The sequence below is a fragment of the Desmodus rotundus genome, chromosome 2, assembly GCF_022682495.2.
Source record: "Desmodus rotundus isolate HL8 chromosome 2, HLdesRot8A.1, whole genome shotgun sequence".
NCBI lineage: Eukaryota > Metazoa > Chordata > Mammalia > Chiroptera > Phyllostomidae > Desmodus > Desmodus rotundus.
In genome coordinates this window covers 84,431,926-84,444,331 of record NC_071388.1, presented here as the reverse complement: position 1 = coordinate 84,444,331, position 12,406 = coordinate 84,431,926, and the positions used below count along the sequence as shown (strand labels likewise).

Genomic DNA, 12,406 nt, shown 5'->3' with positions numbered 1-12,406 from the left:
TGTTGGCTGGGTTCAGGTTCAGCTGGAGGATCTTGCGGCCCTACTCACATGCCCAGCATTTGTTGTCGTCTTGCCCCACACTGGGACCTTTCTTGCGTGACTGTTTGGCTTTTCTCAGTGCATGGTAGTTAAATTTCAAGGGTGTTTTCCATGATGTAAAAAGACAGAAACTGCAGATCTCATAAGGCCTAGCCTTAAAATTTACAGAGCATCATTTCTACCACATTCTGTTGATCGAAACCAGGCACAGCCTAGCCCAGGTACTAGTGGAAAGGAAATGGACTCCACTCCATGGAAACTTTTTGGCTATCTATAATCCCCCACAAATCCTCTGAGATAAGTACTGTTACAATTCATTCCCCCCCCCCCCCCCCCCCCCGCCCGGAAGGAAAGGAGGAAACTGAAGATTACAGAGGCTACCTTAATACCCAAGATTATTCAGTTACTAAGTGGTTTAAGCTCTAGTTTAGGTAAATTTGACTCTAGAGCTGGGCTTTTCGCCATTGTAATACACTGCCTTCAGGGTTTAGGCTGATATTTGTCTTTTTCAAAGCCAATATGGGAGGGTGATTCTACTGATGTGGGTGTTATTCCATTTGCAATCGTACTGAAATAGCCAAGGGATCTGATTCATATTATTGGTTAGACATTATGTAGTAAACATAACAGTCTCCCTGCATTTGGACAATTTCTAAACTCTTGGTTGTGATGAAAATTAAAATTCTTATACCTAATATTATTCTGTGCCTACTACATATATGAACACATTTTCTTAATAAGAACAAACAAATAAAGCCAACTTTTTAAACTATAAATTTCCCAGTGGGAATACTCTGTTCTGGTAGTCCACATTTTTCATATGGTTTCAGTATTCCAATGTTTACTATTCATTAACACGACACACAGAACTTTTCAATTGCCTTTTTAAAAATTATTTCTGCTGCTTTGTTATTTATTTATTTATTTTGTTTTGAGAGCCAGTGTTATTCAAGGATTTTGCTTTGTTGAACAAAGAAAAAGAAGAAATCTCAGAGATTCCTATTATGATAAAGAACAAAATGAAAACCAAAACTTTCCAATAGTACTAGTGAGTTTTTATTCTGACATTTATTGAGAAATGTCTGTAAACTGAAAATGTTATATAGCATGTTTTACTTATGTATTAGTTGCAGGATGGGAAATGGATTCAGAGTTTTTACCTAAAACATGTGGACTTTTTAGTGCCAGAGCTATCTAATCATCTTCTTCTACTGGCTGGAATAGAGGTGGCCGTAGCACTGCATGGTGACACGGGACCTCAGATCTTAGGTGCGCAGCCACCTCATTTTGTAGAGGAAAGCCTCTGGGTGAGAGAAGCTTTCAGCTCATTTTATGTTACCGAGTAATGACAGGCAGACTTTGGTCTAGAACCCTGTGCTCTAGTGCCGTGTGCTCTTCCCCTCTATCACAGAACTTCCGTCCTGAGCCTTACTGTTGGGAATGTAGAAACTGCTTTTCTAGAAGATCCTATAGCCACAATTAAACTACAGAATAAGTTACATCCAGTTTAACTTTTGCCAGCTTAAGAAAATCTTAGACCTATTTTTTAAAAATATATTCATTGTTGTTGCAATATCCAGCAAGCTTAAGATTTTACAGTGGTCTTAAGAAAATTTTACTACTAGGAACTGGTAAATTACTATAGCCATGCTTTTCTATGATTGCTTTGCCTTTTTGTTTTCCATTGGAAAGGAAAATAAAATCCCAATATAGTCTTACTGCTTAAAAATACAGCATTTCTCTGTGGGGCCGTAGACATCTAAATTAGCACTTTCTCTCGAGCCAGTGTCAGGCATGCATGTCATGTGTGCGCTAAGCTGACGAAGAACTGTGTGGGTAATTGAACCCTCTGGTCATATGTGACCATCAATTTATTTTATGTGTTGTGTGATAAAGAATACATGTATTGTGCTCATTTACCTATGTAACCATCAGGGGTTTTCTTCTAAAAATAATTTAACTTGAGGCAAACTTTTTAGGGGACTATTATAAAAGCAGGAGATAAAGTCTTTAATTAGAATTAGACCCCCCCATTTTATTCGAGCAGTTCCTGAACCGTTCAACTTTTGTATTCCCTGCTTTATATTCTAAAGATGTGAAATTATAATTGAGCCCTTTTAGGGAAGGATTTAGAAAAATACTAGTGCTCCATTGGTGAATGTACTGTGCGGGAAGGGCTAACAGCTTTCAGAAAGTTGGGATTAGTGGTCAAGTCAGTGGTTTGGGTGACTGCACCAGGGATGCCTTCTCTACCGGAAAGCCAAAGCGACCTGGTACCAGCGGGGCCTGTCAGAGGATTGGGATGGTGGCGTCTGGAAACCCATTCAGTTTCCCACAGACACATATTACAGGCTTACCTACTGGGAAAATCAATATAATGGCTTTTAATGATGTTTTTGTTTCTTGTTGAAAATAGGAAAATTCAAAGAAAAAAGTGAAGAGAAAAATTATTTATAAACTAGTAATAGAGATTACTAGTGTTTGTATTTTTGTCTGTAGCCTATATATTTTTCTTCTTATCCATAATTTGGTATTAAGTTTTTTTTACAGAACTAAGAGAATATACTGGCACACTATTTATTATCCTCCTTTTCTCACTTCACACCTTCACGGTGCCTCATGTGCGTACACACACACACACACACACGCAAAACCTTATGACGTTGTATTCATATCAGATTATACCAAAAATGAATGAGAATTGCTTGGCAAAGTTGTGCTTGCTTTTATTTTTATATTTGCTCCAATCATATAAATAAAGATAATTTTAACTCCAGGGGAATGGATAGACTAGATCTTATGATTTTAGTTTCCTCCCATTAGTAACATACAACATGAGCACCAGAGAGATGAGCCATCTCTTTCCTCATCCTGTGGTTCATTCGTCTTTTACTTCCTCTCCTCCAAGAGAGCAGGGTTGAAGTAGGACAAAGGTATCAATAAGGAAAATTTCCAAAGCCACAAGGAGGAAGTAACTATCAGGGAACAGATAGTGTGATGGAAAACTATGTTATGCTTCCTCGAGAACTATGACAAATTTGTTCATTTTACTTGAGTTTCTGGAAACTGCTCATGGGAACCATAGCATTAATTTCCTTTAGCTTGCTGGTACTATATTTTGCCATTCACAAAGAAAATGTACAAGAAGATAAGGAAAGAAAAGAAAAGATCTCAGCACTCATACGACATTTTTTTTTTTTTGTAATTTAGAGTCAAATCCCAGAATTTTAATTCTCCATTTATATTGCTTTTGTTAAAGGAAATCCTTTCTTATTTATAGTTCTATAAATATTTTCATTGTTCTTCAAATTAACATTTGTTGGCTATCTATTATGTGTGAGAAGCTGTTAGAGGTAAAATAAGACTTTTTCTCCTCCAGCAGAGACTTTTGCTCTAATAGTTTAATGCAATATGTGTATAAGAGAACTGTGGTGCTCTTCAGAGAAACCTTTGTGCCGTGGCAGGTAACGTGGAGTGGCAGGAGTGACGTGGCATGTAAGAAAGAGCCTGGTAGGGGACATCTCTGGGAGGGGAATGGAAAAGATACCACAGGCATACCTGGACAGAAAGCTGGTGCAGATGAGAGTGACATAGGCTGAGGCGCAGAACTTTGTATCAGAGAGGAAGCAGAGATGGATTAACTCGAAGTGTGGGTCAGGAAAAGCACACCATTCATATAGCTAAAGGGGAACACAGAGAAGTGGTATGACAAGTGCTGGAAAGGTAGGTTGGTCCCACAGAAAGTAGAAATCAGTGAAGAAAATATTTTAGAATTTTTAAATATATTCCATTGAGTAACAACAAACAAACAAAAGCCATCTTTGAAGTGTGAAATATGATTAAAAAAATGAAATGGTGGCCTACTGGGACTTGCAAAGATGAAAAGTGAATCTAGTTTTTAAAATAATATTGTTGTTGCCAGGTCGAGTTTATTTTGTTTCTTGGTAAGACATTTCTTTTATCAAATTACCCTAGGTCATAAGAGTATAGTTTGAACTTCTAATGTTTCAAAAGAAAAAGAAAACAAAGTTCTACTATATTCTGGTTACTTCTATATGAATTTCATAGCAATGGTGACTTTCTACTTAGTTCACAGAACTGTTACTGTATTTTATTTTAATAAAAAGAAATGTAGAGGTGAGTTTTTTTTCAAGTAGTAGACTAGTCTGCATTTTAAAAATTTAGTTTACAAATGGATACCTGTTACAGATTTTTTAAAGAGAAAATAATTTTCTTCATTGAAGTAGATAATGTTAAGCTTTTAAACCAGATGAAAGTACAAGCACTCATATCATAATAATTTTTCCATATAAAACTGTTTGTTGAAATTATCAAAGGGATGTTGTTAATCCTGCTTTAGCATTGCCACAAAGTTAAAATAATTGGCATTTTAAAACCTATTTGGGAAGGTTTATTGAATATGTTGAGGTAAGAAATACTGTATTTAGTCCTTTTCTTTATGCAAACTACTGTCACAATCATAGATTTTGAAATTCACATGGCCCCATTCAGCCATATCTGATTTCTAGCCTAATTCACCTTCACTCTGCCTGCTGGAATGCGGGACCACATTCCAGTTAGAACCGCGTCGCTCCAGAAATTATGTACTGCTCCTACAGATTACCGCGTTTGTTCCGGTTCTATCTCAGCTCTATTCTCCCAAGTTTGTATACCTTGGGAGATCTCTAAGCCCTTTAAATTTATTAAGAGTAGGATTGTGTCATCTTCATCTTTGTATCATCAGTCCTTAGATCACGCCTGGTATATAATAGACAATCAAGATTTGCAGAATAATTGACTAAGTGGGTGAATCAGATACCCGTCCATTATGGAATTTCGAAAGGCCACCATAGCAAATGATGATTTTAATAAGGTAAGGATGAAGATTTTGCCTTATTAAGATACCTTTCAGTTTAATGGACAATGGTATTATATGAGAAAAAGAAGGAAGATTACTATGATATTTATACTTTTAAACAGAAGTGGTAAGTAAAAATAATAATAATGGTAAGTCATTTGTTGAGTGTTTAAAACTAAAAGTGTTAGGCTTTACCTACATGTCTTCTCACAACAACTCAGTGAGACAAGCATTTTTATTTAAAACTTTTAGAGATGAGGAGACTGATTCAGGGAGAGAGGTTAAGAAGCTTATTCAAGACCACCAGCAGAGTAAGGGTATGAACCAAACACTATCACACTTCAGGGCCAAACTCTTTAACTTAGGATAGTTGATAAATTAGAGCAAAATATCTCTTGAGTATCTCCTGAGAACTTGTCAAAGGATACTACAATTGAACATAATAGGCGTGTTTCGTGGTTGAGCTATGTTTAAGTAAGGCATTTGTAAATTGTTGTGGAAAGAAACATCTTATTTTGAAGGATAGCTTCTTGCTCTTCACAGACCTTTGTTGGCGTGTGTTTAAGAGGATCTTACAGAGGAATTTAGGGATCATCTTCCCACCCACAACCTCGGGGTTTCCCCTCCCTCATCGTGTCAGTGGTTCCTTATGTTTTCTTTAACAAAGGAAAAACACCTTCATTGGTTACCTGTTTCAGTGAAGTTTTTTGACTGACATACTTTGCTAAATTCCTTTTTAAGAAAGCCATTTAATTTGTATGAGGTAACATGGAACAGTGGGAAAAATTGTTCCACTGCCTGCTTCTTAGGTTAGATCTTTTCTGGGTACACGCCTGACTTCTCTTGTGATTTGGTGTAGACTCTGAGTCTTTGTTGATATTTGGACTTTTAAGATGTACTTCATATTACCCTAAAAGGAACTGAAAACTTAAAAGCATTTGGGCAAGGGAATGGGTAAGATCCACCTTTATTTAAGACTTCAGAATCCATCTTAATAATAGTCTATTCCCAAGAGGGAGAAATGAACAACAAGGCTTATATCAGCCTAGTCTCCTCAAATTCTTAGGAACTGTAAGGTTCCCAAGGTCAAAAACAGTGCGAAGTAACTCAGTTTACCTATCTTGGAGGCCACATCAGAAGTTCAGTGAATGGAAATTGCTTAGCTGAACGTCTCATTTTGAGTGCCACTCTTTGTATTCTTTATGTCTTGCCTTTCTTTATGTGTTGAATTTGTTTCACTTTGTAAAGATTTAGAACCTGTTCTAACTTTTAAATGTGAGAATTGAATTATAAATATTTTTTAATTAAAAAATGGTCTCCCCTTTTCTCTCCCCAAAGTATTACATTCTTACAAACGTTGTACCTCACTGATATAAAGTGTCATTAAAAGTTTTTCTTTCATTAATTCAGCATTTAAAGCTTTTTATTTCTTATTTTTTTGATTTATTACACACAACTGTTTTTTTTCCCCCAAAGGAAGTAAATACAAAAATTACATTCAATTTAATTAGATTACATTTTTATGCCCCCCCCCCCATGTTTTAGTGGAAGCTACTAATCGAATCTTGGTTTATTTTTTATCTTTCAGACTTAATTTATTACATCAAATGGCTATAATTGTTGCATTGCCCCCACTATATTGTATCATAATAATCTATTAATGCCTTTTTGTCCCACAGTATGTGATGGATTTACTAAGAGTAGGATTGTGTCAATCTACATCAAAACTTGTGCACCTCCAATCTTCTTACGATGTTTGGCTCTAGCCACTTTAAGCTTCAAAGACTTATTTATGAACAGCGGAACTCTATCATCTCAATAGTCATGCGAATTCACTCTGTTTCAACTGTACATTCTGTGCAGCAATGTATTGACTTTTGTTAAAATTGACTCATACTATTTTAAAGAAATACAGTGTTAAGTGATTGAAGTGAGGATGAGATACTTTGCTCTTTAGGTGATACTCTTGACCTTGATTATACATTACTCATATTCTTTTTTTTTTAAGTAGCTAGCTTTCCCTCTCTTCTTCCCCCTCTCTATTTTTACTCCTTTTTTCTTCCTTTCCTCTAATTCAAGTAGAGATGTAATATTGACATCTCTACTGGTTTACCAAGTATTGAAATCTAGAAGCTATTTTTGATTACGTGGTATATCAAAATACTTTTATTTCATAATTATTTCTTGTAAATAAAATCTCACACAACAAATTTTAAAAAAGGGTTTAGCTTGTGATGGTTAATGGGAAATACGAGTTAGTGATTAGTCACAATAAAGAGCACTTACACTGAAAATGAAAGAGTATTGCACAGTTCCTTGTAAGATTTATTAAATTTATAATTATAAAATTATTGAGTCTTTTCTTTGTAGACAAAATTTTACTCTTTTCATTGTTTTAGGGTAGGGAGCTTTAGTGATGGAAACATCACTTAAATATTACATCACTTACTAATTCTTAATTAGTAAGCATCAAATCTTTATTAAGCAGTCATTATTACTGGTCTTATGATGAGAGGTAATCAAGGAAGAATTAGCCATGTGTGGAAAAGTTTTATAATAAGAAAAAGCATTTCAGTTAAAAAGAAGATACACAGTTGTCCTTCTTTACACTGGTTTGAGATGAATGTGTTCTTGGAATTTACTTTCAAAACGAGAGGTTATTTTTTTAAATGCATATCTAAGGGTGCAGAGAAGGGTGGGGAATTAAAGAAAGCACATAATGTGTAACAAAATATAGTAAGCAAACAAACAAAAAGAAACCCACACATATAAAAAAGAAAACTTACTTGATAATAAACTTAAATGACATTAGTAGAATTATGTGTGTCAGTTTTTTTTTTCACATCCTGGCGTTGATTGCAAGCTATAAATCAGTCTTGTAAATAATGGATTTCCAAAATGATCATTTACATGTGTATGGTATACATGTGTATTTAAAAATTAGATATAAAAGAAATATAGTCTGATATATGTGAAAAATAAGGTAACACGAAACTTTTGCATTCACATACTGTATGTTTTAACAACTTGCATTTGAAATTTTTGAAAGCTAAATGGAAAGTTCACTTTTTTTAAAAAATTTTATTTATTTTTGACAGAGGGGAAAGGAGGGAGAAATAGAGGGAGAGAAACATCAATGTGTGGTTGCCTCTTGCATGCTCCGCACTGGGGAACCTGGCCCGCAACCCAGCCATGTGCCCTGACTGGGAGTTGAACATGTGATCCTTTGGTTCACAGGCGAATGCTCAGTCCACTGAGCCATACCAGCCAGGGTGCAAAGTTCACTTTCATTATCTTCATATGCAAAAAGTACATGTGATGAATCACTTGCAAGAATAAGGAAGTTGAACTATACGCATATTTTATAATTAAACAGTGATTAGATATATTGGTATTAGTGATTACTAGAGTTTCTGGATTGTATAAAGACACAATGTTACTATTTTTTTGTTTTAAAGTTTAGTGTCCACATAGCCAGTGGATCAAATATCCAAAATGGGTAATTATTGGCATTGCACTTCAGACTTTGGATCTTAACAAATAAAAATGGAAAACATTTGGGTATGATTAAAGAACAAAGAAACAGGGGGACAGAAAGCAACCAATTCAGAAAATATGGAACAGTTGGTTCACCCTGATTATAGCCATCTTTGTTTTTCCTTTTTTCTTCTGTACGTATCAATTAGAAGTTCAGTAGAAAATTAACCCTTGGCCTAATTATAGAAATAAATTTGGTGCACATTTTCTAAAGTGACTTTATTCTTTTCCTTAAACTCAAATTTCAAAAGTCAGTTGCAGTTTATGTTGGTCACAATTCTTTCCTTTAATATAGTTCAGCAGTTTACTTTTCATTTCCTAAGACTTGAATGTCTTATATCTCCCATCATCTAAATGAGGATGTGATGACATAAATGAGAAGATGAAAGATTCAACTAATTAAAGAAGTTTTATGTTTGAGTTGTCTGAGTTGGACGGAAGCGTGGCTGAATCTAAGCAAATGATGGAACATTATGCATAATGATAACGATTTTGCAGATTGTTTATTGCTGCCAGTCAAGCACAAAAATAAGGCCTAAGTTCTGACCCTTCTTTTCCATAAATCTCGTAAAGGTTATGGAAATTGGGATGTATTTGGTTTTCCAATAGAGATGAATTTATTGAGATGTAGTTTACTTTGTCCTTGATTACTGCTTTTCAGGCTTACTTTTTCCACTTGTTATAACTAGGGTATTCATTTATTCTCTATGCATACTATTTACGAAGTAATATGGGCTTTTTTGGTACATGTTTTAGAAAGAATAAAGCCCGTTGACTTTATTGACAGGTATATTATATGATCTGTTTGGTACCTAACTTTTTTTTTTTTGGCCTGATATTTGAGAATCATTAAACATAGGTACAAGAGAAACAATGAGGAAAAAGAACCAAAACTTTCAATGTCAAGGTCATGTTGAAACATTGTAGGGTTTTACATACAGTCCAGATTTGATGGCTTTCTCTATTAATTTTCCTCTGTATTTACTTTTGGTCCTACAGTAATTATTGCAACCTCCACCCCTACCCTTCAGATGCCTCAACCTGCATTTCCCTTAATTCCAAACCATTTTTTTTCATAGTCATAACATTTTATTTCTAAAACAGATTTGATCATGTTCTTAGTCTAATTCATTTTGGCTCCCTATTGATCCCTCATAGCAGAAGCTCTCAACAACGGGAGTGCATTAGAATTGCTCAAGAAGCTTCTAAAATATACATGTTCCTGGAACCCATCATCAGAAACTCTTGATTTTTTCGTAGGAGTCGAATGTGTATTTGTCAATTTTTTTTTCATTATTTCAGATGCCCTATATGTCATGTTCCAACCAAACAAACTTTCTCATCCTGTCTCATGCCATTTCCTCCAGCCAGCCATCTTCACTTCTTCTCTAGCCGTGCTAAATTTAGGTTTTCTACAAATAGTTTTATTCCATACCTCCATACTTTTGTACATGTTGTTCCTAATCTCCAAAGTATCTTCTCTTCCTGCTCTCCCTTTCTATTCTGACTTTCAAATCGGTCACACAATTTCTTATCTTCCTAGATTCTCCTCTAATGACAAATCTTTCCTTACATGTTGAAATAGCTACTCTATATTTTGTATTTAGCATTTATGTTTGACTACTTTTTTTACTGTCTTATCTCTCCCATTAAATTCATGTAATTAATCTTGTTCATGTTTATATTAAATTGGATTAATAATAAGTGAAAGGCTTGCTGGGAATTTAAATATGCAACTTTTTTATGAACATTATTTTTAGAGTCATAATGAGATGTTTGTGATAAACTACCAACACCTAGGCTGATACTGTACATAAATTTATTTTTATAATATATGATACCTTTAAAACATATTTATTTTTCTTCTTTTTACTCCCTTGTGTCCACAGGCGAAATCTCACAAAATTGTCCCTTATCTTCAGTCACATGCTGGCAGAAATCAAAGCAATCTTTCCCAACGGGCAATTTCAGGGAGATAACTTCCGTATTACGAAAGCAGATGCTGCTGAATTCTGGAGGAAGTTTTTTGGAGACAAGTAAGTAAAAAATCATTTTATAGTTTGGATCCATGTTTGCAGAATGACCTGGTCCTGTTTCCACTTTCATATGGTATAGATTTTACTTAGTAGTTTGAGAGTGTACTTGAGTATTTTTGGTAAGTGCGTTGATTGCTAATTTTTTCTGGTTAGCCACCAAAAGTATACCTTAATAACTGAATAGTTTATGTGATTACAGAGTAAGTATCAGTTATACAGCATTTATTTATTTAATGATTATTCATTGAGTTAATTTGTTGTTCTAAGAAGCAGGATTATATAAGATAGAGTTTTTATTACATGAGATGCTCATAACTTTTTTTAGTACAGTAAACACAGAAGCCATGTACAAAATAAGAGTCAAAAAGAGATAGATACTTTAAAGATGGCATAAATAAATTGCTCAGAGGGGCGTAGTTGCTTCATGATTTCAGGGGTCAGGGACTGCTTTCTGAAGGAGGCGGTTCATAAGCTTGGTTAAGGTCTGAAAGTAGAGTGGGAGGAGGCCTTAGAATCCCGATTCAGGCTTTGTATCATTGCACAGCAAGCACTGTGTAAGCAAGATACAGAAATGAGGATAACATTAACACAAAGTTGCATTATATTGCAAAATAGCTGGGTAAAGATTTTTTTAGGTACTTTCTACCCAGACTCAAGTGAGCTTGGTAAATAATAGAAGGTGAATGTTTGAAGCCAGCATAACTTAAAACTTATAAAACTTAAAAAATTTTGTTGGGAATCCTTTAGTCAGATGATCAAGAATTGAGCATCAGGAGGCTCATGGTTTCTTCAGTAACGCTTTAAGGTCTCTTTGATGAGGGTGCACATCAGAATGTCCTTAAACGTAGGCAGAATTCCAGCTGAGTGTTAAGGAGGAAGAGAGATTCTTTATGCGTGGATTATGGTTCTCATCCTGTAGTTAAAAGTCTGTGTGTCTCTAAATAAATAAATAAATAAATAAATAATTTTCTGTATATATAAAATAAATTTATTTTATATATATATAAAGTGTTGGTATATACTTTTGGTGGTCTTAGTCCTCAGATGCTGGTGAATTGACTCTAACTTCCTTCCTCCTTCTCTCCTTCCCTCCCTCTTTCGTACTGTGTTTATCTAGAGTTACCACCGTGATTAGAATATGCTTACATAAAGCATTACACATTTTCATACATAATGCTTTGGGTTTGAAAATGTTAAAGTCTTCTCCCTACTTAAATAAAAGTATTTCTGCATTATTTTTAGGCACTGAAGGAGGAAATGCCATTATTGCCATTAATAAAGACGTTCTGTATTCCAGAAATCTTGCTATTTATAATGCTCTGGTATCCAATCACAAATGAGAAATTTAAATAAAAAAAGGTTCATCCTCATCTGAATTAGAATAACAGCCAAAAGTGTATTAATTAAAAATTTGTGAATAGTAGAAAGGAGAAAGTCGTTGCTGAGTTCTGGGAGAAAAAGCTGAGGATTTCTTGAAGTTATAGTTCATGCATTAACACTGTGAACCTGATGCAAACAGCTGGTAACCTTTAAAATAAACTTTATCTTGAAATTTTAAGAAAATCTATAGGGCAAATTGTTGTATTTCTTTTTGAAAACTGAAAACTTTAGTGAGTCATGAAATTGTTTGCTTTTCAAAAGGTCAATAAAAAATGGAGAGATTGCTCACACTTTTTTCAAGAGAGGAGTTTGTTTTGTTGGCACATTAAGCCACAGAGAATTATGCACTTGAGACATTTTTACTTCCCTTTATTTATAGCCGTAGACTTCAAGGAGCTGAAATTTCTGTTCAACTGCTACATGAGTGAAATCACTACTAAATCACACAGGATTCTTGAAATACCGATGAAATACTCTCTCTGCCTCCCAACACCTTGTACTTACGTCTGCTGTCTTCACTTACTTAGAAAAGCTACTTAATTTTTCTAGAACATTT

At 34.6% G+C, this 12,406-nt stretch overlaps 1 protein-coding gene across 7 annotated transcripts in view; it reads left to right on the top strand.

Moving 5' to 3' along the window:
- CBLB (Cbl proto-oncogene B) overlaps window positions 1–12,406 on the top strand; it is a 210,238-nt gene that overhangs the window by 78,713 nt on the left and 119,119 nt on the right. For all 7 annotated transcript variants that reach the window (XM_053918331.2, XM_053918329.2, XM_053918328.2 and 4 more), the window contains one exon: window positions 10,324–10,470. In XM_053918331.2, the coding sequence (XP_053774306.1) occupies window positions 10,324–10,470 (147 nt within the window). The remainder of the gene's footprint in view (window positions 1–10,323; window positions 10,471–12,406) is intronic.